This window comes from Chiloscyllium punctatum, chromosome 33 (assembly GCF_047496795.1).
Source record: "Chiloscyllium punctatum isolate Juve2018m chromosome 33, sChiPun1.3, whole genome shotgun sequence".
Classification (NCBI taxonomy): domain Eukaryota; kingdom Metazoa; phylum Chordata; class Chondrichthyes; order Orectolobiformes; family Hemiscylliidae; genus Chiloscyllium; species Chiloscyllium punctatum.
The window spans coordinates 29,002,875-29,024,375 of record NC_092771.1 but is presented as its reverse complement, the minus strand read 5'-3'; the positions used below and the strand labels follow the sequence as shown (position 1 = coordinate 29,024,375).

Below are 21,501 nucleotides of genomic sequence, written 5' to 3'. Positions count from 1 at the left end.
ACAAATTATGAATATGTTAGAATTGAGTTTTATTGTCATGAGAAATGCTGGAGTTTGAGTGCTGGAGTGCAATGAAAAGTGTGTAGTCACCTTTCTTTAGCACCATCTTGGTTCAAAAACCAGAACATAACAAACAAAAATAAAAATAAGCAAAGCAAGAAAGAGGGCATCTCAATAATGGTCTTTGGAATTCTCAGCCTCCGATGTAGGCACTGGGGCCTGTCCACAGCCTGCAGTCTTCTGCTGACCTTGTCACATCTGATTATCGAAAGGTTTGCTCTCATTGCCTCCATCGCCTCTGATTGACGGGAGGAGTTGCGAACTTGCTGCCGCCGTGCGTCACACCACCGTGAGGCTGCTGACATTCCTTGAACAGAGTGCTCTTGTTGCCATGCTGATGACCTGCTGCACAACTCTTAAAGAAAACTCTGAATGATAAGAGATTTCAAAGAGGCATAGAACGGCTACACGAGGAGGGAAAAAAACTTGGCAGATGGAATATAATGTGGGGAAATGTAGGCTTTGGCATGAAGAAAAGAAGAGCTCAATTATTTAACTAGAGCAAGACTGCAGAAAGTTTTGGAAAAGAAGAATTTGACAATCCTAATCCATAAATCACAAAAAGCGAACAGCCAAGTTCAGCAGATAAAGGGAAGATAATAGAACGTTGGCCTTTATTTCAAAGGGAATGGAACATAAAAGTAGGGAGATTTTGTTGAAACAATATAATACACTAATCAGTCTTCAAGATTACTGTGAACCGTTTTGGGGGCCTTCTCTGAAGAATGAAATACTGGCTCTGGAGGCAGTCTTCAGTTGATACCAGTATGGAAGGATTGTCTTATGAAGAGAGGTTGAGTAGTTTGGGCCTGTACTCAGAAGAATGAGAGGAGCTCTTATTAAAAGATTCTTTTGAGGTCTTGACAGGATAGATGCAGAGGGGTTGATTTTCCCTTGTGGAAATGCCTGGGATCCAAAGGCATAACATTAAAATAAGGGGCTGCATATTTAAGACACAGATGAGGAAGAAATTCTTCAGTGAGTAATGAATCTTTGGAATTCATTAACACAGAGGGCTGTTGAGGCAGCGTCATTAAGTAAATTCAAGGCTGAATGGATATTTAATCAGTAAGGAAATCCAAGGAATACAGGAAAAGGTAGCAAAGTAGAGTTTAGGATTATCACATTAGCCATGATCTCATTAAATGGTGCAGAACGTGTGATTTTTGCTTTTCAACAAATTCATTTTAGTTGTATTTCACGTAAAATCTCCCTTTACGTTTATCTCATCTCACTTAGCTGCATACTCTGCAGCTGAAGGGACAAGCAAGTAGCCAAACATATCTTCATAACCTTTGCCAAAGTATAATCCAAGGTAGAAAGGTTGCCACTTTTCTGGTTTTCAATTAAGCAGTTGATCTCTTTGCAGTGGTGTCATCTACTTGCCTTCCAGGGAAGTGTGAAAGCTAATGCCAAATAAGATTGGCATTTATTGTAGGGCTAACAATAATATGTAAGTATATTTGTTCTTGTGTTACAGCAGGAGTCAAAGAATTTCTTTTAGGCCTCAGATGTTTCTGAGGGCGACTTTTATATTTTGGGCAATTTTTCTGGAGCATCCTTTTTCACTCTGGATAACTCCTTTATTAGATGATACAGTCACTTAGCACTATCTTCTATATTTTTTGATAGCCGTTTCTTTTTAGGTAAAAACCTGGCACATGTACCAAAGTTTGCATACATCTATCTTCTAACTTGAAAGCTATAATTAAAAAGATTTTTTGCCTAAGACATACATTCACCAAAATATGGTTAAATACATCTATTATGTAAAATGATGCAACATTAATTCTGATTTTCCAGGGATTATGTCTAACTAGGAAAGATACTTGTAAATAGCTTACTGGTCATCTATGTGAAATTGAATGCATGTTGAATATCATCTAAGTAAACAGTTTTCAGAGTATCTATTGCTTTGTATACTCTATACAAAGACTGTTTTAAAAAGAAACTCTATACTCTATTGTGTCTCTAGACATTTAAAAAAAATGTTGCAGCCTCAGCTCTTTGATTTTGCTTTGCCTTTACAGAAAGTTCACTTGCATATCTTCTGCTATTTAATTATAAACTCCAACAAACATGGTCAGTATTGGATTAAGTTACATGATGCATAAAGTTTGTGGTAACTATCCAACAATTATTGGATCACCATCTCCCCTTGACTGATGCCTTGGCTCTGTTGTCACTTTAAACCCTCAACCCCCAAGACCCTCTGGGTCAGTCCTTACCCCTGGCTGACACACAAACCTAAGTATCATGTGTTGAATAGTGACTTGTGATCTTGTGAATCTCTGCATGGTAGCCTTTCACCTAATTGAAAGTTATTCCTCTACCCCATCCAATCATGGGCTGCCTCTCTGCTTTTGCTGCTCCTTCAATCAGAGCTTACTTCTCTGAAAACAAGAGAGGGATCTTATGATTGGACTGCAGCAGCTGCATTGAAGACAGAATGTGAGGTTGGAGGAAGAGGTCTTCACGGAATGTGTTCATCACATAGTAGTGACTCTTCTCCGATTGATCACCTTGCCTTCACTCATCTTCCCGCCAAGCCCCCCAAAAAAATGTATTTTGAAGGTTATGGTTGTAGCAGTGCTATTTAACTGATCATCGTGATAGGTTTAACTTAATTTTAGGATTAAAGCTAAATTTGACTTTTCAAATATTTTAATGTGGGATGAGAGCATTGCGGACTAGGCCAGCATTTATTGCTCATCTCTAATTTTCCAGAGGACATTTTAAGAGTCAGCTGTTGGTCTGCAAGCACATACAGGCCAGACCAGATGATGATGGCAGTTTCCTTTCCTAAAGGGCATTAGTGAAACTGAGCTCACTGAACCCTAAAACTGTAACGGGCATGTCTTTTCAAATAAATTAGTAGAGGAGCATGCATGTTTGCATTTAGAGCTTGTCTGAGAATTTTTAAGTGTACATACTTAGAAACTGTTTCAGTGGAATCTGTCAGGGTTATTTTAAGCAAATGGTTCAGCCTTATCTTTGCCACAATGAATTCAAGAGAATTGGACCAAAGGGTCTGTTTTCATGCTGTACATCTCTATGACTCTATGATTACTTGTTGGTATTCATTCTGGGGCTTCTGAATTTTTTTTTAGTTTTCAATCTGAAATTATTAATTCGCTTGAGTTTATTTTAAACCTACAAAAGTTTGATTTGTACACAATGGTCTAATTGTTGAACTAAATTGCAGCCCAAACTGTTTATTTTGCAGTCCAACAGTGTAACATTCGATGCATGAATGGTGGCTCCTGTGCTGAGGATCACTGTATTTGTCAGAAAGGATATATTGGGACTCACTGTGGACAGCGTAAGTAATGTTACCAATAGATAATTCTGATTCTTAAAAAGATTGTTTTTTAAATTCAGTCTCCTTCAATCATTATGTAATCAACTGCTGTGCTCACATTTCCACTGTATGTATTTCCTTAATAAAAGCAAAACTATTGCTGGGAATACTGAGCATGTCAGACAGCATCAATAGAGAGAAACAACTAATGCTTCAGGTCAAGACGATCTTTCATCATCAGAACTGAAGGAAGATGGAATGTAAGCTTTTTAAAAAATGAGTGGAGCGAGGAGATAGGAAGAACAAAAGCGAAGCTTTGTGATTGGTGAAGGGTGGAGAGATTAAATAATAACGACTTTAAATTGTAAAAGAGTGGTAATGGGTATTGTACAGAACCAGAAGTTGTCACAAATGGTTGTGTAGCAATCTTTTGAGTATTGCATGAAAAAGACAAAAGATCAGTCTAATCCAGCAAAACAAAACAAAAAGGGGGAAAAAGGAAGAAAACAGAAGAAATAAAATGACAAGTTGGGGAACTTAGAGTTCAGAAGCAATAGAGTTCCAAATCTAAATATCAAGTTTTGTGGTTGTTTTAATACCAGATTTATAACATCAATATTTTGGCTTTCTCATTTAGCTCATATTTCTCTTATAGTGACAAAGACACACAGGAGCAAATTAGGTGGCAGATTTTGGAAAGGTGCAAACATAACAGGGTTGTTGTCATGGATGACTTCAATCTCCTTAATATTGATTGGGACCTCCTTAAAGCAAATAGTTTGGATGGAGCAGATTTTGTCAGGTGTGTCCAGGAAGGATTCATATGTAGATAGCCTCCATATGTAGATAGCCTCCCCTCTAGTCCGCCTATGTTGGATTTGGTGCTAGGCAATGAACCAGGCCGGGTGCCACATATCTCAGTGGGAGAGCATTTCAGTGATAGTGAGCACAACTCCCTGACCTTTTACTATAGTCATGGAGAGGGATAAGGAGCAGACTGCATGGAAAAGTATTTAATTGGTGGAGGGGAAATTGCAGTGCTATTAGGCAGGAACTGTGGAGCCTAAATTGGGAACAGATTCTCAGGGAAATGCATGACAGAAATGTGGAGGTTGTTTAGGGAGTACTTGCTGATGCTAGGTAGGGATCAAGGCAAAGAAGAGATAGTAGGGTGAAGGAACCTTGGATAGCAAGAAGTGTGGAACATCTAGTCCAGAGGAAGAAGGGAGCTTGCTTAAGGTTGAGAAAACAAGGATCAGATGGAGCTCTGGAGCGTTACAATGTAACCAGGAAGGAACTGAAGAATGGACTTAAGAGAGCTGGAAGGGGACATGAAAAAGTGTTGGTGGGTTGGATTAAGGACTACCCCCAAGACATTCTACACTTGTGAGGAACGAGAAGGTGGCCAGAGTGAGGGTATGGCTGATCAGGGGCAGTGAAGGGAACTTGTGCCTGGAGTCGAGGAGGTAGGAAAGGTCCTTAATGAACACTTTGCTTCAGAATTCACTAGAGAGAGGGACCTTTTCATTTGTGAGGACAGTGTGAAACAGGTTGATATGCTCTAACAGGTTGATGTTAAGAAGGAAGACATGCTGGAAATTTTGAAAACTGTAAGGATCGGTAAGTTCCTTGGGCCAGACAGAATATACCCTAGGTTACTATGGGAAGCGAGGGAAGAGATTGCTGCGCCTTTGGCAACGATCTTTGTATTCTCACTATCCACTGCACAGATGATTGGAGGGTGACAAATATTATTCCCTTTCCTGAACAAGGGGATAGGGATAACCTTAAGAGTTACAGACCAGTTGGTCTGATATTGACATTGGTGGTGGGCAAAGTTTTGGCAAATATTCTGAGAGACAGCATTTATAATTATTTGACTTTTAGAGATAGTCTTTGAAGATGTGACAAAACACATTGAAGGTGGAACAGTGGAGGTAGTTAGCAAGGTGTTTGATGAGGTTTCCCATGTTGGGCTCATTCATAAAGTAAGGAGGCATGGAATACAGGGAAATTTGGCTGTCTGGATACAACATTGGCTGGCCTATTGAAGAGAGGGTGGTTAATGATGGAAAATATTCAACCTGGAGCTCGGTAACCAGCAGTATTCTGCAGGGATCTGTTGTGGGACCTCTACTGTGACTTTTATAAGTAACTTGGATGAGGAAATGAAAGGGTGTGGTTGCTGATGGCACAACATTCTAGGAAGGATGTAGAAGCTTTAGGTGCAGAGGAGATTTACCAGGGTTAGATTAGATTACATTACTTGCAGTGTGGAAACAGGCCCTTCAGCCCAACAAGTTCACAACGACCCGCCGAAGCACACCCACCCAGACCCATTCCCCAACACCTAACAGTACGGGCAATTTAGTGTGGCCAATTCACCTAACCTGCACATTTTTGGACTGTGGGAGGAAACCGGAGCACCCGGAGGAAACCCACGCAGACACTGGGAGAATGTGCAAACTCCACACAGTCAGTCGCCTGAGGCGGGAATTGAACCCAGGTCTCTGGCGCTGTGAGGCAGCAGTGCTAACCACTGTGCCGCCCAGGATGCTGCCTGGACTGGAGGGCAGGTCTTGAGACGTTGAGGAAGCTAGGGCTTTTCTCACTGGAGTGAATGGGGGTGAGAGGTGACATTGATAGAGGTGTAAAAGATGACAAGAAGCATAGATACTAGTGGATAGCCAGAGACCTTTTCCCAAGGCGGAATATGGCTGTCATGAGGGGCATAATTTTAAGGTGATTGGAGGAAGGTTATGGGGCGATGTCAGAGGTAAGTTTTTTATACAGAGTGGTGATTGAGTGGAATGCACTACCAGCAGTGGTAATAGAGTCAGATACATTAGGAACTTTTAAATAATACTTGGATAGGCTTATGGAAGATAGTGAAATGAAAAGTATGTAGGTTAGTTTGATCTTAGAGTAGGATAGAAGGTTCGCATAACATCGAGGGCCAAAGGGCTCTATTTTATTTCTTATTTGAATAAAGTATCAGTCATTGTTTTTTGCGGGAAAGTTATCAAAGAGGAGTCTTGAGTCCCGAGTTTGATGATACAATTCAATCTTCGTGCAGAGCTCTTTACCAATGCAGTGTGGGGGAGAAATGTGAGGTAGTACCTGAGATACTTATAGTCCCAATCAAATACTGTATATTTTTACATTCTAGCTTTACAATGCCACATTGATCTTGCAGTTTATTAAAGACACTAACAATAGCTATTTCCCTTCAACAAATACATTGACTTATACCCTCTAACTTCTTGACTTGAAGTAATCACCAAACATCATCGCTTCACAATAGCCATGTTGACCTCACCATAGGTGACTGTTTGTTTGATCTTTGGACTTTCTGTTCCTTCCTGCCAGTATGCTAATGTGACTAACACCTGTGCTCTCCAAGCTTATTTCTTACCAGCATGTTTATTTCCCTATGTCATGCCAAGCTATAACTATATTTTCCTATGAATCGCCTCTTCAGTTCCCTCTAATTGTCCTTGTCCACGCCCAAAGTGGCCATGATTTGGTTATGGCACTTGCCCAATACATAGACGCAGCTATCTAAGAATGCCCTCAATTTCCCTGTTTCTCTAAATCCTTCACTATCACGGTTACCAACTTTTCAGCTTTGGGATACTGTTTGTGTGGGAGTGAGGGCCCCTTTATGGCATCTACAGGTAACAACATATGTTCCTGTTTGTATGGCCCACACCTCTGGGTCCTAGCTATCAAAGAATCTCTACAGTGTGGAAGCAGGCCATTCAGCACATTGGGTTCAGAGAGCATCCCACCAGATTCACCTCTTTCCGCGCCCCCCTCCCCCCAGATCTCTGCTGTGAGGCAGCAGTGTTATCCACTGAGCTGCTATGTTGCCCCAATCACTCCCCAGATTCTCTGATCATCCAAGTCTACCTGCAATGTAGCATATCCTTTTCTTCCTGTCCATATTGTGGTGAGAAGATTGCCATGTTATGCTTTGGGTTTCTACATCTGTAGTCACATGTGACTGTTCTAAAAGGTAAATTCCCAGAATGGCCCCTTCCTTATTCTCACATAACCAGATCTGAATGAATTCTGCAACATTCCTGATTTGGTTCACTTAGCCAAGCTTTTTCAGTTCTTCTAATTTCTTTAATTTGGATTTGAGGAGGTGAGGGACAAATCCATATTGGTCATCAACTATGGATGTTCCTCTATCTGTTAACATCATACACTGCTGGCCTGTGACAGTGTTTCAATATAAATATTCTTGCATTCCTCCCAATTAAGAATGCTCCTCCCTCATGTATTTGCATAGGCATCCTTAAATGCCTGCACCCATCTCGTGGGCGTCAGTCAAACTTGTCTGTGTGGGACCTTTTTAAATTTGCTAAATTCTGCAACACACTCTTACAGACTTTGGCCCTATTAAGGATGTGTATCTCATTGTTGGTGAGACTGACCCTCTACCAGTTTGTCCATTTTCTCCCATTAAAGGCCTATCATTCCCTTCTACATAGACAATTCGTTTAATGGCATTTGTCTCTATATTGAGATAAAACGTTCTAATTTAACTTCCTTTCTCTCCTGTTAATTCTCCTGCCTATTTCTCCAGCCCTTAAGTAGAACCTGCAGAGATGCCATAGGCGTGGGTCTTTGATTTATAGGGTGTTGTTATCCCACCCATCATCATCCTTATGTCCATATGCATCCATTTTGTTGTCCAGTTCTCCCCAATCAATATCATTTATCCCATTACAGTCTGTCAGTTTAGGTGGGATACTGGGCACCGTCTGACCTTTGGCTGAGTGGACTACATCTGAGTGTTGTCACTCATGCTGCTGCAGCTTGTTAGTCATATTCCTGACACAGGCTGTCATAGAGCTGCCTTCTCCTATTTATCCTTTTTCCTGTCCTAGCCACCAAGCTTGTTCTGGTATTGGGGCTTTCTGGTATTGACTATTTCTTGATCAATTTCTGATTAACTGATGTCTGTACCTGCAGCACTCTGGCCCCCATATCACTTTTCCTGTACCTTTAGTTTTACAGTCCATAAGACACAGGAGCAGAAATTAGGCCATTCAGTCTATAGAGTCTGGTCCACCATTCGATCATGGCTATTAAGTTTCTCAACCCCTTTCTGCTTTCTCCCCATGAACCTTGATCCCCTTGATATTCAATAACCTGTCTATCTTAGCCTTAAATATGCTCACTGACATAGCCTGCACTCCCTTCTGTGGCAATGAATTCTATAGATTCACCACACTCAGGCTGAATGAGTATTTCCTTATCTCCATTCTAAAAGGTCTTCCCTTTACTCTAAGGCTATACCCCTGGGTCCTAGTCTGTCATGCCAATGGAAACATCTTCCTGACATCTACTCTGTCCAGGCCGTTCAGTATTCTGTATGTTTCAATTAGATCCCCTTTTATCCTTCTCAACTCCAAGTGTAAAACCAGAGTCTTCAAACATTCCTCAATGTTAAGCTTTTCATTCTTGGACCATTTTCGTGAACCTTCTCTGAACATGCTGCAGGGCCGGTATGTCATTTGAGATATGGGGGCCAAAACTGCACTCGATCCTCTAAATGTGGTCTGACCAGAGTCGTCTTGAGCCTCAGGAGTACATCCCTGCTTTCATATTCAAGTCCTCTCAAAATAAATGCCACCATTGCATTTGCCTTCCTAACTACTGACTCAACCTGCAAGTTTACCTTGAGAGAATCCTGGATTAGAACTGCCAAGTCCTTTTGCACTTCTGAATTTTCTCGCCGTAGTTCGTGCCTCTGTTCTTCTTACCAAAGTGCACGACCTCACATTCCCACGTTGTACTTCACTTGTCCCTTCTTTGTCCACTTTCCTAACCTCTTCAAATCCTTCTGCAGTGTCCCTGCCTTCTCAAAGGTACTTGTCTCTGTATCTATCTTTGTATCATCTGCAAACTTAGCCAGAATACCCTCTGTTCCTTCATCTGGATAGTGAATGTCTAAAGTGAAAAGTTGTGATCCCATCATTAAGCCTTGTGGAACACCACATGTCACTGACAGCCATCCTGACAGCCATCCACTCTCTGCTTTCTGCCAGACAGCCAAGTTTCTATCCATGCTAGCGCCTTGCCTCTGACACCATGGGTCATTACCTTACTCAATAGACTCCAGTGCAGCACCTTGTCAAAGGCCTTCTTGAAGTCCAGATAAAAACATACATTGGCTGTCCTTGGTCTAACCTGCTCATTACTTCCTCAAAGAACTCTAACAGATTTGTCATGCATGACCTCCCCTCAATGAAACCATTCTGACTTTGCCTTATTTTACCAGACACTGCAAATATTCAGAAATCTCGTCCTTCACAGTGGATTCCAGGATCTTACCCATGACCAAGGTTAGGCTAATCAATCTATAATTTCCCATATTTTGCCATATTCCGTTTTTAAACAGGGATATCACGTTAGTGATTTTTCCAACCCTCTGGGACCCTCCTTGAATCTAACGATACCTGAAAGATCACTATTAACACCTCTACCTTTTCTTTAGCTATCTCCCCTATCACCCAGATGGGTGTAGTCTATCTGGTCCAGGTGATTCATCCACCTTCAGGCCATTCAGTTTTTCTAGCACTTTCTTGGTGATGGCAACCATACGCAGCTCTGCCCCCTCGCACTCAAATGTTTGGGATATTACTTGTGTCTTCCACTTTGAAGGCTGACACTGAAATAATTATTCAGTTCCTCAGCCATTTCCTTGTTCCACTACTATCTCTTCAGTGTCATTTTTCAGTGGCCCAGCATCCACTTTTGCCTCTCTTTTGCCCTTTTATATATCTAAAAGTATTTCTTTTCTGTTACAGGCTAACTTACCCTCCTATTCAATCTCCTTATTTCTTTTTGTTGCCCTCTGTTGGTCTTTGTCAGCTTCCCAATCCCCTGGTTTCTCACTGCCCTTTGCCACATTATCTGCTTTCTCTTTTGCTTTTATGCTATCCGTGATTTCCCTAGAACAACCATGGTTGCCTCATCCTCCCTGTACCATGCTTATTTTTCCTCCAGGATAAATCAGTGTTTCCTGTTCTGGTCTTTCCTCCTACTCCCTCATGCCTCTGTAGTTGCCTTTACTCAGTTATACTGTTTGCTCTGATTCTGTCTTCTCCCCCTCAAATTGAAGAGTAATTTCAATCATTATGATCACAGCCTCCTATGGATTCATTCATCTGAAGATCCCTTGTCAAATGTGCCTCATTGCACAATACTAAATCTAGTATTGCCGTTCCTGAGTAGGTTCCACCACCAGCTGCTCCAAAAAGCCATCTCGTAGACATTCCACAAATTCATTTTCTTGCAATCCACTACAAGCTGATTTTCCTAGTCCACCTGCGAATTGAAATCTCCCATGGTCACTGACTTTGCCTTTCCTGCACATCTTTTCTATTTCCAGCTGTATCTTGTGCCCCAGCTCCTGACTATTATTAGGAGGCCTGTATGTAACTCCAACTATGGTTTTTTAACCTCTAGTTCCTCAATTCTACCTACACAGATTCTACAACATCTGACTCTATTTGGTTTCTTATTATTGATTTAATTTGGTTTCTTACTAATAAGGCAACCCACTCTCTCTGCCCATCTTTTGATAGGATGTATATCCTTGAATATTCAGCTCCCAATCCTGATCCCCTTGCTGCCACATCTCTGCGATGCCTACCATGTCATACCTGCCAGTTTCGGTCTACGCCACAAGCTCATTTACTTTATTCTGCATGCATTCATATATAGCATCATCAGTCTTGCAAAAGCCATTCCTCTTCTCATTGTCATCCGTTTGTCCAGTGTGCTTGACGTTTGATTGCTAACCCTTTCTGTACATTGTCACATTTGTGTCTGTGCTGGAGATTTTAAGTACCTCTGAGTTCTGCACTCTTACGTCCTCGTTTAATTCAGGTTTTCTAATTTTCCCTATAACTGAGGCCCCCCCCCCCCCCCCCCCCAAATCCAATTTAGTTTAAAGCCCTGTCTACAGCCCTAGTGCACTCTGAACCTCCCCTGTGACTGTCGTGACTGTTCTGCCAGTCTGTGGTTTTGCACCCTACTAGAATGCTTTACAGTCTGAATTTAGATGTCCTGCTTAGAGGCCTTCTCTTTGTTCCTAGTATAGGTTCTCTAATTCTCTATCCTGTTTTGCTGTGGATTATTCACCCATTCTGCTGTCAGCTCTATAAATAGAAGGTCAATTGTGGTTTTTTATTTTCTCGATTAATGCCTTTGTTTTGTGAAATTTAAAAACAAAGTTTCCGTGTTTAAGAAAATAGATGAATACAAACACTCAACATTATTTTTTGTACAGTGAAACAAATCCTGAATGCATTTCCAAAATTAAAAATGTTGTTTTTCAGCTACCTGTGAGAATGGCTGTTTAAACAATGGAAGATGTGTTGCTCCCAATCGATGTGCCTGTACTTATGGATTTACAGGAGCACAGTGTGAAAGAGGTAAGATAATCTTGTGCGTAACTGATTCTAAACATATCGTGATTCACTTGGACTGATGCCTGGGATAATTGTGTTGGCCTATGAAGAAAGGTTTAGCCATTGGATTTCAAAGAGTGAAGTGATTTCAATGAAATATAAGATTCTGAGGGGCCTTGACAAGGGTGGATGCTGGACGTCTTCTCTTGTAGAAAAATTTTCTATATTATCAAATAGTTACTGCCGTATTAATTTACATTAATGCTAAATGTTATGTTCTATTTGATTGTCATCTCTTATTTAATTTAGTGTGCAAAACTTATGAATATAAATTTTTCTGCTTCTGGTTTGTTTTTGACATGTGAAATCTAAGCTATTACTCCATGTCATTCCTCAAGGAAGCAAGAGGTGTGTACAGCCTGTAGCATTCTAGAGTCGGCCACGTCTTTTTGTGACTGCTTGGTCCCAATTTATTTTGTGGCATATCTGCTGTTTAGTTCTTTCAGACTAGATGAGCTGGTTGTAGCGTTTAGAGTTGGCCACCATTATTGAAGGCGTTTATCCACCTTTTTTTAAAACAAAAATTCACCTAGTAGGTTTGGGAACATGTTTCTTAAATTGATTCTGTGATTCCTCATCTTGTTAAACCAGCCAAGGGCGTATCTTTAAGAATGTATCTGAAGGGCTTTTTAGCAGTATGATCATTGCTTGGAATTGCTCCCATAGCATTTATTGTTTCTGTCACCTAATGCCACAAGACTCGCCACATTCTTCTTGGCAGACTGCAATATACACAGCTGTTCATTCATGACAGCATACATTTGGCCTATTCATTAATATTTCCCAGATCTTTCAGTTTATTTTACATGGACGTACGTGACTCATGGTTTACTTGTCTTGGCCAGCAACAATATTTATGTGCAGGTTATCTGAGGTTGGAATCGTTAGGCAGTGCAACAGTGACCAAAAAATTGCTGGACCTCCAACCAGTTGACACATAACCAGTGTCCGCTCCCATTTACTTCTCATCAGATACACAGTGACTAATGTTAGTATTTTGATCCTTTTGTAACTTATGTAGTTTTCTTAATGTTTGACACTGGTATTCGTGACACTGATGCTTGAGGTCTTACAGCACTAAGTGTTACTTCTTCATTAAAGGTGCTTTGAGGAAAAAGAAGGAATTGCATTCATAAACTATGGTGCCTTTTTATGACCACTGAATAGCCAAAAACACTTTGACAATTCAAATACTTTTAAAATTTGTAGTCATTATTTAACCTGGGGAATGTGGCTGCCAATTTGCACAAACTCCAGTAAGTATTTAATGACCAGAATCTATTGTGTGATGTTGATTTGAGAGATAAATATTTGCCAGGAAACTGGTGATTCGAAATAGTGAAATGAGATCTCTAATGGATACATGAGAGGGGGCTTTGGTTTAACATTTTATCTAAAAGATCACAACTCCAACAATGCAGTGCCTTCCCAGGTACTGAACTGTGGTGTCAGCTAAATTGTCTTGTCCAAATCCTGGAGTGGGAAATGAAATCACAATCTTCTGACTTAAAGCATGCTTTTATACTGACTGAATTATAGCAGTCACTAAAGTTTACTCATGATGTTTTAGAAACAAAGAAAAACGGGTAGACCATTTAGTCCCTTGAGCCAGTTCCACAGTTTTACAACATCATGGATGATCTGTGACTTAACTCCATATTCCTCCTTTGGCTCCAATCCCTTAATTTTTTGTTGAGCATAGATATTATCTATTTCAGATTTAAAATTAACAACTATCTAGCATCCGCTGGCTATGGAAGAGAATTCCAAACAGCTACTGCCCTTTCTAATCTGTCTCTCCTCAATAGTCTGGCCCTAGTTCAGACTACCTCCTATACCTCCTAGTTCTAGAATCCCTAACTATAGCCATAGAGATGTACAGATGGAGAAAAACTCATCGGTCCAACTCATCCATGCTGACCAGATATCCTAAATTAATCTAGTCCCATTTGCGAACATTTAGCCCATATCCCTCTGAACCTTTCCCAGTCATGTCCTCACCCAGGTGCCTTTTCAATACTGTGATTGTACCAGCCTCTACCACTTCCTCTGCTAACTTATTCTATACATGCACCAACCTCTGTGAAAAAGCTGCCCTTTCGGTTCCTCTTCTTTTAGTTCAAACCCTCCAGCCCTGGCAACATCCTTGTAAATCTTTTCTGAACCCTTTCAAGTTTCACAGCATCATCTTTCTTTCAGCAAGAAGACCAGAACTGAACGTAGTATTCCAAAAGTGGCCTCACCAATGTCCTGTACAGCTGCAACATGACCTCCCAACTCCTATATCCATACACTGACCAATAAAGGCAAGCATACCAAAAGGTCTTCACTACTGTCTACATGGGACTCCACTTCTGAGGAAGTATAAACCTGCACTCCAAGGTTTCTTTATTGAGCAACATTCCCCAGGACCATTTATATGTCCTGTCATTTATCTAAATTAAACTCAGTTTGCCACACCTTGGCCCAGCCTAGCAAGGTTCCACTGTGTGAGGTAACCTTCTTCACTGTCCACCACACCACCAATTTTGGTGTTATCTGCCAACTTGCTAATCATACCTCCTACTTTCGCATCCAAATCCTTTACATAAATGACAAAAAGCAGTGGACTCAGCACTGTTTCTTCAGCACACTGCTGGTCTCAAGCCTCCATTTCAAAAAGCAACCCTCCACCCTTTTAAACAAAAGGGGTAACAGAAACCGAGACCTGCCACATTCCCCCGCCCCGACACTACCTGCATCAAACACTCTGGGACTGGGACTGCGCCAGGTGAAAGGCAGAACAAGGCCCACACTGCTCTTTCAAAGCTGTCTTGACTTTGTTAAACAAAAATAAAGACCCTATTACTCTAGAGGGGAGAAACAAAAACAGAAAAAAAATGCACGCCCTTGACTCTATCCCTGTCAATTCCTTTGGGCAGGGACTAAAAGTGGCCAAGGTGAAAATAAACTCTAGCAAAATGAAAGAAAACAAACAACTAAATAAATAAATTGCCACTGCTCCATCCTCAACGAATGCTACTGGAACAGTGACAGTGTGGTTTAAAATCCAGAGGATGTTCCACTGCTCATTTAAACTAAAAATAAAAGTCGCCCCCCCCCCACCAACCCAGTCTCCAAGCACATTTTAGTACAGGGACAGTATGTGGCTAAAATAAATGCCCCCTTGTAAGAGCTCAGGGGTCTAACATTGGAACAAAGTGAAAATAAAACACCCAGCTTCCCTGGGCAACAAACCAAAAACAAACTCAAAAGGCAAAACAGAAACTTGTATTCCAGAAACAATGAACAAAATCAGAATGTTACTATCCAGGTTGATAATGCCCTCCGGCCCTTGTGGCGCTGAGCTGCCTTGAAAGGCCTTGATCTGTCAGTGAGCACTGTGTGCACCCTCTCCAGGGATACCCGAGCACAGATGTAATTGTGACAGGAGGCAGACGTTAAGAAACAGCGAGCCCCTCTTTCACTTGCTGCCTGAAACTGTTAATGGCCATCTTGACTAGACCCAGAAGCAAAGCCACGAGAAGACTTGTAGAGTTCCCTACACTGGGTGCCTGTAGATCAGGAGTGTGGGACTAAAATGCAACCAACGTTTTAACAGCAGCACCTTCAAAGAAAGCTAAGGGTCTGCAGGCGATCGCATTCAACTTGTAAGTGGACGATTGTCTCTTCCAGGCCACACATCTACCATATGCCAGGTTGCCTGCTCAGTTGCCAGTTGCACGGGACTGCTACGTGCAGTACACTTCACCCCACATGTAAGAGGGCGGACCCCTTTGTAGAGAGCCCTCCACTGTGGATCTCTGCTGCCTCAGAGCAAAACATCAAGGTGCTGAGTGGAGAGTGCGCGGCAACAACCTACACAAATAACACCTCCATGCTGTTTGTAAGGGCACTGGGATCGTATCCCGAGATGGCTCAGGTTGTGGGGCACCACGTCACGGGAATGGGTCCATGATACAGACCCAATATCAAGTTACTGACGGACAGCGGTCAGTTTTTCAGCATGCCTGATTAGCCTCTAGTGCACGTGAGATGTCCTTGTCAGTTAAGCTCTGGATAGCTCGGGTCATGAATTGGAGGGATCCTCTCAGTCAACTGTGCTGGCATTATCTAGTCCGCTCCTCTGCTATCCAGTGTGTCCCCAACTCTGTTCAGCTCTAAATCCCAAGCTCTCCCCTCCCTTGGCCAGTGCAAACTGCACTGAAGGAGGAGCCTATTTCTGAGCAGCAGCTCCCTGATGAGAGCAGCCATTCCCAGAAGAGGAGAGCCCCATTGTGAGCCGACCGTATCCCAGACCCTAGACAGGCAGTTCCTGGAAGAAAACGTGAGGCCGGGCCCACTTCACAAATGAGAATGTATTATAATGGAGGTTGTACACCTGATGGAAGAAATATATCATTGGAGCACACCACCTTGGAGGCTCAGTGTAAAGGTATCACTGCTGGGTCTGAAGGCAGAAAATCGCTACCTAGGTGTGAAGGCACACAAGTACCTGACCACCCCCCTCAAGCGGGAGACTGAGAACTGCAGCAGCAACCCAATTTTACCTCTTGTCCCAGAGAAACCATTTTTCCTGGATGTAGTGGCAAAGCGGGGGAAGGACCAAAGTGACCAGCTGGGACCACAACATGGCAGCCACCAGCTGGTTTGTGACCAGCCCTCTCGCCCTGTAGGACAATACTGAACAGTCCTGTCCAGTGAGCTAGGTGAGCGGTCACCTTGGTTTCTAACTCGTGCCAATTTGCTGGCCATGATTCCTTAGCAGGGTGAAGTTGTACTCCCAGATAGAGGTGGTGAGTGGTACTCCCATGGGAAAAACCTCAGCTCCTCTAGCTGGGGCTCCAGAATTCCTGAACACTTGTTCCAGTTGATTCGTAGAGAGGATGCCACAGTATGCAGTCATGCTTCCTCTGGAGATCAGCTGGGCCTGTGAACATGAGGATCACTTTGGCATGCGACAGGAGAGTCACCCCCAGCCCTGGCCCGTGCAGAGCCAAACCTGAAAGCTGTGTACCCAAGAGGTACACGGATGGGTTCACACAGAATAGAGTTGGCCGGACAGGAGCAGCCTGAACACATTACCCCCTCAAAGCGCAGGCCATCAACCTTCACTGGACACTCTGTACTGCTGTGCTCTTCCAGCACCACTAATCCAGAAATCTTATATGGGCAACAGAGTGGACCTGAATCTGAAAGCTCATAGAGTCCTGAGCAGGTGCTTGTGATCTACTTTGTTTGAATACCTTTGCCTGACTAAAGGAGAGCAAGCTGCTTGACAGGCCAACCTTCTGAGAATAATGGATCACATCCTGGACTAGGTGGATGTTGTTCTGGTTGCTCTGTCACGGGACACTGTAGGATTGGTCTGGGTGGATCATGTGGTCCAGCACGGTGCCAAGGTGAGTTGATTTTGTAGTCCGTGCTGAGGAGAGACAGCAGACATCAAACAAATGGAGATTCCCCCTTCTTAAACTTGACAGCCCTGCGCTAAGAATGGGTCTTGCAGGTCTCAATACATTTCCCCCAGGACATCCAGCTTTGGACACTCCCCCAGAAAGACAGTTGAGGCCACTGATTAATTCCTTCAAGCTCTGGCATGGAGCCCCTCGGCACCCTTGGGCTGATCTGCAGCACACTGACTGACAGAATTTTGCAAACTTCCTTGCTGGATGGATCCTGAGAGAAGAGAGCCCTATAATAATCCCTCATTTGCTGATGCCCTCTAGATCAGAAACTAGGGTTCTGTAGGCAGTGAGCAGCACAAGGAGCTGCTGGCAAAACCCTGTGCCCGATCTCCTCCAGCAGGTAGTGGAAGGGGGAGCTATGGTTGAGATCCCAAAAGAACTCGACCAGCAATCTTTCTCATATGAAGCCAATGGGATGTACATCCCAGAGTGTGGCAAACTTCTCTTACACCTTTCTCAGGGTCAGGTCCACATTGGGCTGACTAAGGTGTGATTCCAGGTCAAGCACCTCCTTCTCCAACCTCTCAATCCTGGATTTTTGCGTCTTCTTGCCTCCTATGCTATTGCTGACAGAAGACACAGACGGGAGTTACCCACATCCCACCATAGCCTGAGAGAATGAGCTCTGCCCACACCAGATTGCGATCAGAGAACGGCACCTGTTGCATCAAGGCCTTTTGGAATACAGGGGGCGTACGTTCTAGAAATGTAGAGGTGGTCAATTCTGGTGAGTTAGCTCTTGCTGATGGAGCTAGGAATTGACACGAAGAGGCAGTGTCAGGGATTCCTTTGCGGCATGATTGGGGGCGGTGGGGTGGGGTTCCCTCCTACTGCTCAGTAAATTGGGTTTCATTGTTTTAACTGGTGGTGGCAGCACATACCCCTGTGGCCTTCTCTCCCCTTCAGATGCTCTCCACACATCCCATTAGTGTCCATAACTGAGGTAGTTCCCTCTGGCGGCTGAGGGGGTGTCGGGAGGGGAGGGGCATTGGCACCTGGGTGTTGGCAGAAGCCTTCGAGGCAGGGTGATACCTCCAGAGATGCCCCATCTTGCAAGCATGACAGTGCACATCCCTGCTGACCAGAAGACTGGTTTACAGCACTTTTGTGCTCAACCATGCTCCTCTGTTACCATCACCTGGGCCAGGCAAATGAAAATCTGTCAATGGAAGGAGTAGTTGTGTCACAGGTGCTCCTCCTTCAGAGCGCAGTAGTGGCACCACAGTTGACCTCACCTCCCAGCTGGTGGAGGAGAAGGAGTTCAGATGAACCAAAGGGTGAGATGTTCAATAAAATTACCCTCTGAGCAACTACCTTCAAGGGGTGATAGGTAAGGACATCCCACCAACAATAAGCCTCTTGTTCCAGGGCGCAGTTCCTTCACTGCCTGTCAAAATTCTGGAATTCCCCTCCCTAATGGCATTGTGGATTAACCACAGCAAGTGGACTGCAGCAGTTCAAGAAGACAACTCGCCACTGTCTTAAGGAGAGCTAGGGACAGGCAATAAATGCTGACCAGCTAGTGATGCGCTCCTCCCACAAAATAAGTTTTGAAAATGCACCGCCTGTTTGCTCTTCAGAAAGCACAACCCCTTTCCATGAATCTTTGCAGCAACAATAGGGAGGGCACCGTCTACCCCTCCAAGGCCACTTTGCATACTTCAATGATCATGTTGGGGTGAATGTAACATTTTCACCCCAAGTTCTTTAGTGGAATAACAGCCAATTGGGCCCCAGGGGAGTGGGGAATGCAGAGGATGCAGCCACCTCTGCGTAGGAACGACTGGGCCCCACCTGGGATGTTGTTTTCGTGGGTTCTGTGGTTGCCATTCCCACCCGCCCACTTCAAAAACCAGGAGCAAATGTGAATTGAAAACTAGAGGGCATAGGTTTATGGTGAGAGGAGAAAGATTTAAGAAGGACCTGAGAGGCAATTTCTTTACGCAGAGAATGATGTTTATATCAGGGCAGCATGGTGGCTCAGTGGTTAGCACTGCTGCCTCACAGCACCAGGAAATCAGATTCAATTCCCACCTTGGGTGACTGTGTGGAGTTTGCACATTCTCCCCACATCTGTGTGGCCACGCTAAATTGCCCATAGTGTTAGGTGCATTAGTCAGGTGTAAATATAGGGTAGGGGAGTGGGTCTGGATGGGTTACTCTTCAGAGGGTTGGTGTGGACTTGTTGGGCCAAAAAGCCTGTTTCCATACTGTAGGGAATCTAATCATTTAAGTGGGCGGTACGGTGGCACAGTGGTTAGCACTGCTGCCTCACAGCGCCAGAGACCTGGGTTCAATTCCTGCCTCAGGCGACTGTCTGTGTGGAGTTTGCACATTCTCCCCGTGTCTGCGTGGGTTTCCTCTGGGTGCTCAGGTTTCCTCCCACAGTCCAAAGATGTGTAGGTCAGGTGAATTGGCCATGTTAAATTGCCCGTAGTGTTAGGTGAAGGGGTAAATGTAGGAGTATGGGTGGTTTGCGCTTCGGGTTGGTGTGGACTTGTTGGGCTGAAGGGCCTGTTTCCACACTGTAAGTAATCTAATCTAATTTATATGGAATGGGCTGCCAGAGAAGATGGTTGAGGCAGGTACAATAGCAACATTTAAAAAAATCATAGAATCCCTACAGTATGGAAACAGGCCATTTGGCCCAACAAGTCCATACCGACCTCCTCCAAAGAGTAACCCACCCAGACCCATTTCCTTACCCTATTACTCTACATTTGTGCCTAACCTACACATCCCTGAACTCTATAGGCAATTTAGCATGACCAGTTCACCTAACCTGCACATCTTTGAACAGAGAGGAAATCTGAAGACCTGGAGGAAACCCACACATTTGGACAGGTACATGGATGGGAAGGGTTTAGAGGGATTATGAACCAAATGCGTGCAATTGGAACTAGCTGAGTGGCTACATGGACCAGACCAGGCCTTAAGGGCCTCTTTCGAGGCTGCATTACTCTGACACTATGATCTTCCTTCACACACACACACACACAGTAAAAGAAACAGAGTCCCATTAGCCCTTGCCTGCCAGTTCAGGCCCTTCAGGCCGCTGTGCCCCAACCTGCCCCTCAATCCTCAGGTCAAAGACAATATTCCCCAAAGCACAGAGGCAATAGTTGTAATATGTTGTAATACAGTCACAACGAATTAAAAAGGAGATGGCCCAGGTTCTGAACAGTTCCAGGCCCCAGAATCTGAAATATGGTGTCTCACTGCAAATGTTCAGGGCTGAATCCTTCAACTGAATAAGTCCAGGCTCCAGGAGCAAGCCTCCTAGGTACTGGCCGAATAGAAGTACAGACCACCACGCTTCTCAGGGCAGCAGCAGCAGCAAGCCCCAAACTTCAGTTCTTCCATGCTACAACACCTGAGGCTCCAGGCCTCAATCAGCAGCAGCTTTTCCCCACCATGTGGCAGTCTACAACTCGTTGAGGAGAAATGCAGGCTTTCAAAGGCAGCAGCAACAGAATTTGAGTCCCTGTGGGCAGGCAGGCTGCAACACACAAACCCTCAGCCAGATCCAGCTGCTCTGTTGCAACAGATTTTGCTGTTCCAGCTGCCCAATTTCTAATTCCAGCAGCAGAGTGCAGATTCCTGGTACAGAGAAATAAACCCACCACCACCACCCTATGTCTCCCACTTCAAATGAATTTTGTATCCAAATGGCTAGTTTTCCCTATATTCCATATGATCTAACCTTGCTAACCAGTCCAGGACCTTGTTGAATGCCTTAATGAAGCCCGTATTGACAGCGCTACCACTTTGCTTTCATGAATCAGCTTTGTTACTTCAGTAAACACAATCAAGTTAATGGAACACTATTTCCCATGCACAAAGCCATGTTGACTATCCCTAATTAGTCCTTCTCTTTCCAAATATATACAAATCCTGTCCCTCAGAATCCTCTCCAACAACTTGGGGAAGCATGGTGGTACGATGGTTGGCACTGCTGTCTCAGCGCAAGGGACCCTGATCCGGCCTCTAGTGACTGTCTGCGTGGAGTTTGCTCATTCTCTCCATGTCTATGTGGATTCCTCTGGGTGCTCTGGTTTCCTCTCACTGAGCAAAGATGTGCAGGTTAGGCAGGGGCATGCAGACAAGGTGGATTAGTCATGGAAAATGCAGGGTTACAGGGATAGGATAGAGGGTTGGGTCTGAATGGGTTGCTGTTTAG

At 43.7% G+C, this 21,501-nt stretch overlaps 1 protein-coding gene across 1 annotated transcript in view; it reads left to right on the top strand.

The window, feature by feature from the left end:
• Positions 1-21,501, top strand: part of LOC140458518 (fibrillin-1-like) — a 574,711-nt gene that overhangs the window by 29,721 nt on the left and 523,489 nt on the right. Inside the window, exons 4-5 of the mRNA XM_072553247.1 lie at positions 3,287-3,382; positions 11,722-11,817. Of these exons, the coding sequence (XP_072409348.1) occupies positions 3,287-3,382; positions 11,722-11,817 (192 nt within the window). The remainder of the gene's footprint in view (positions 1-3,286; positions 3,383-11,721; positions 11,818-21,501) is intronic.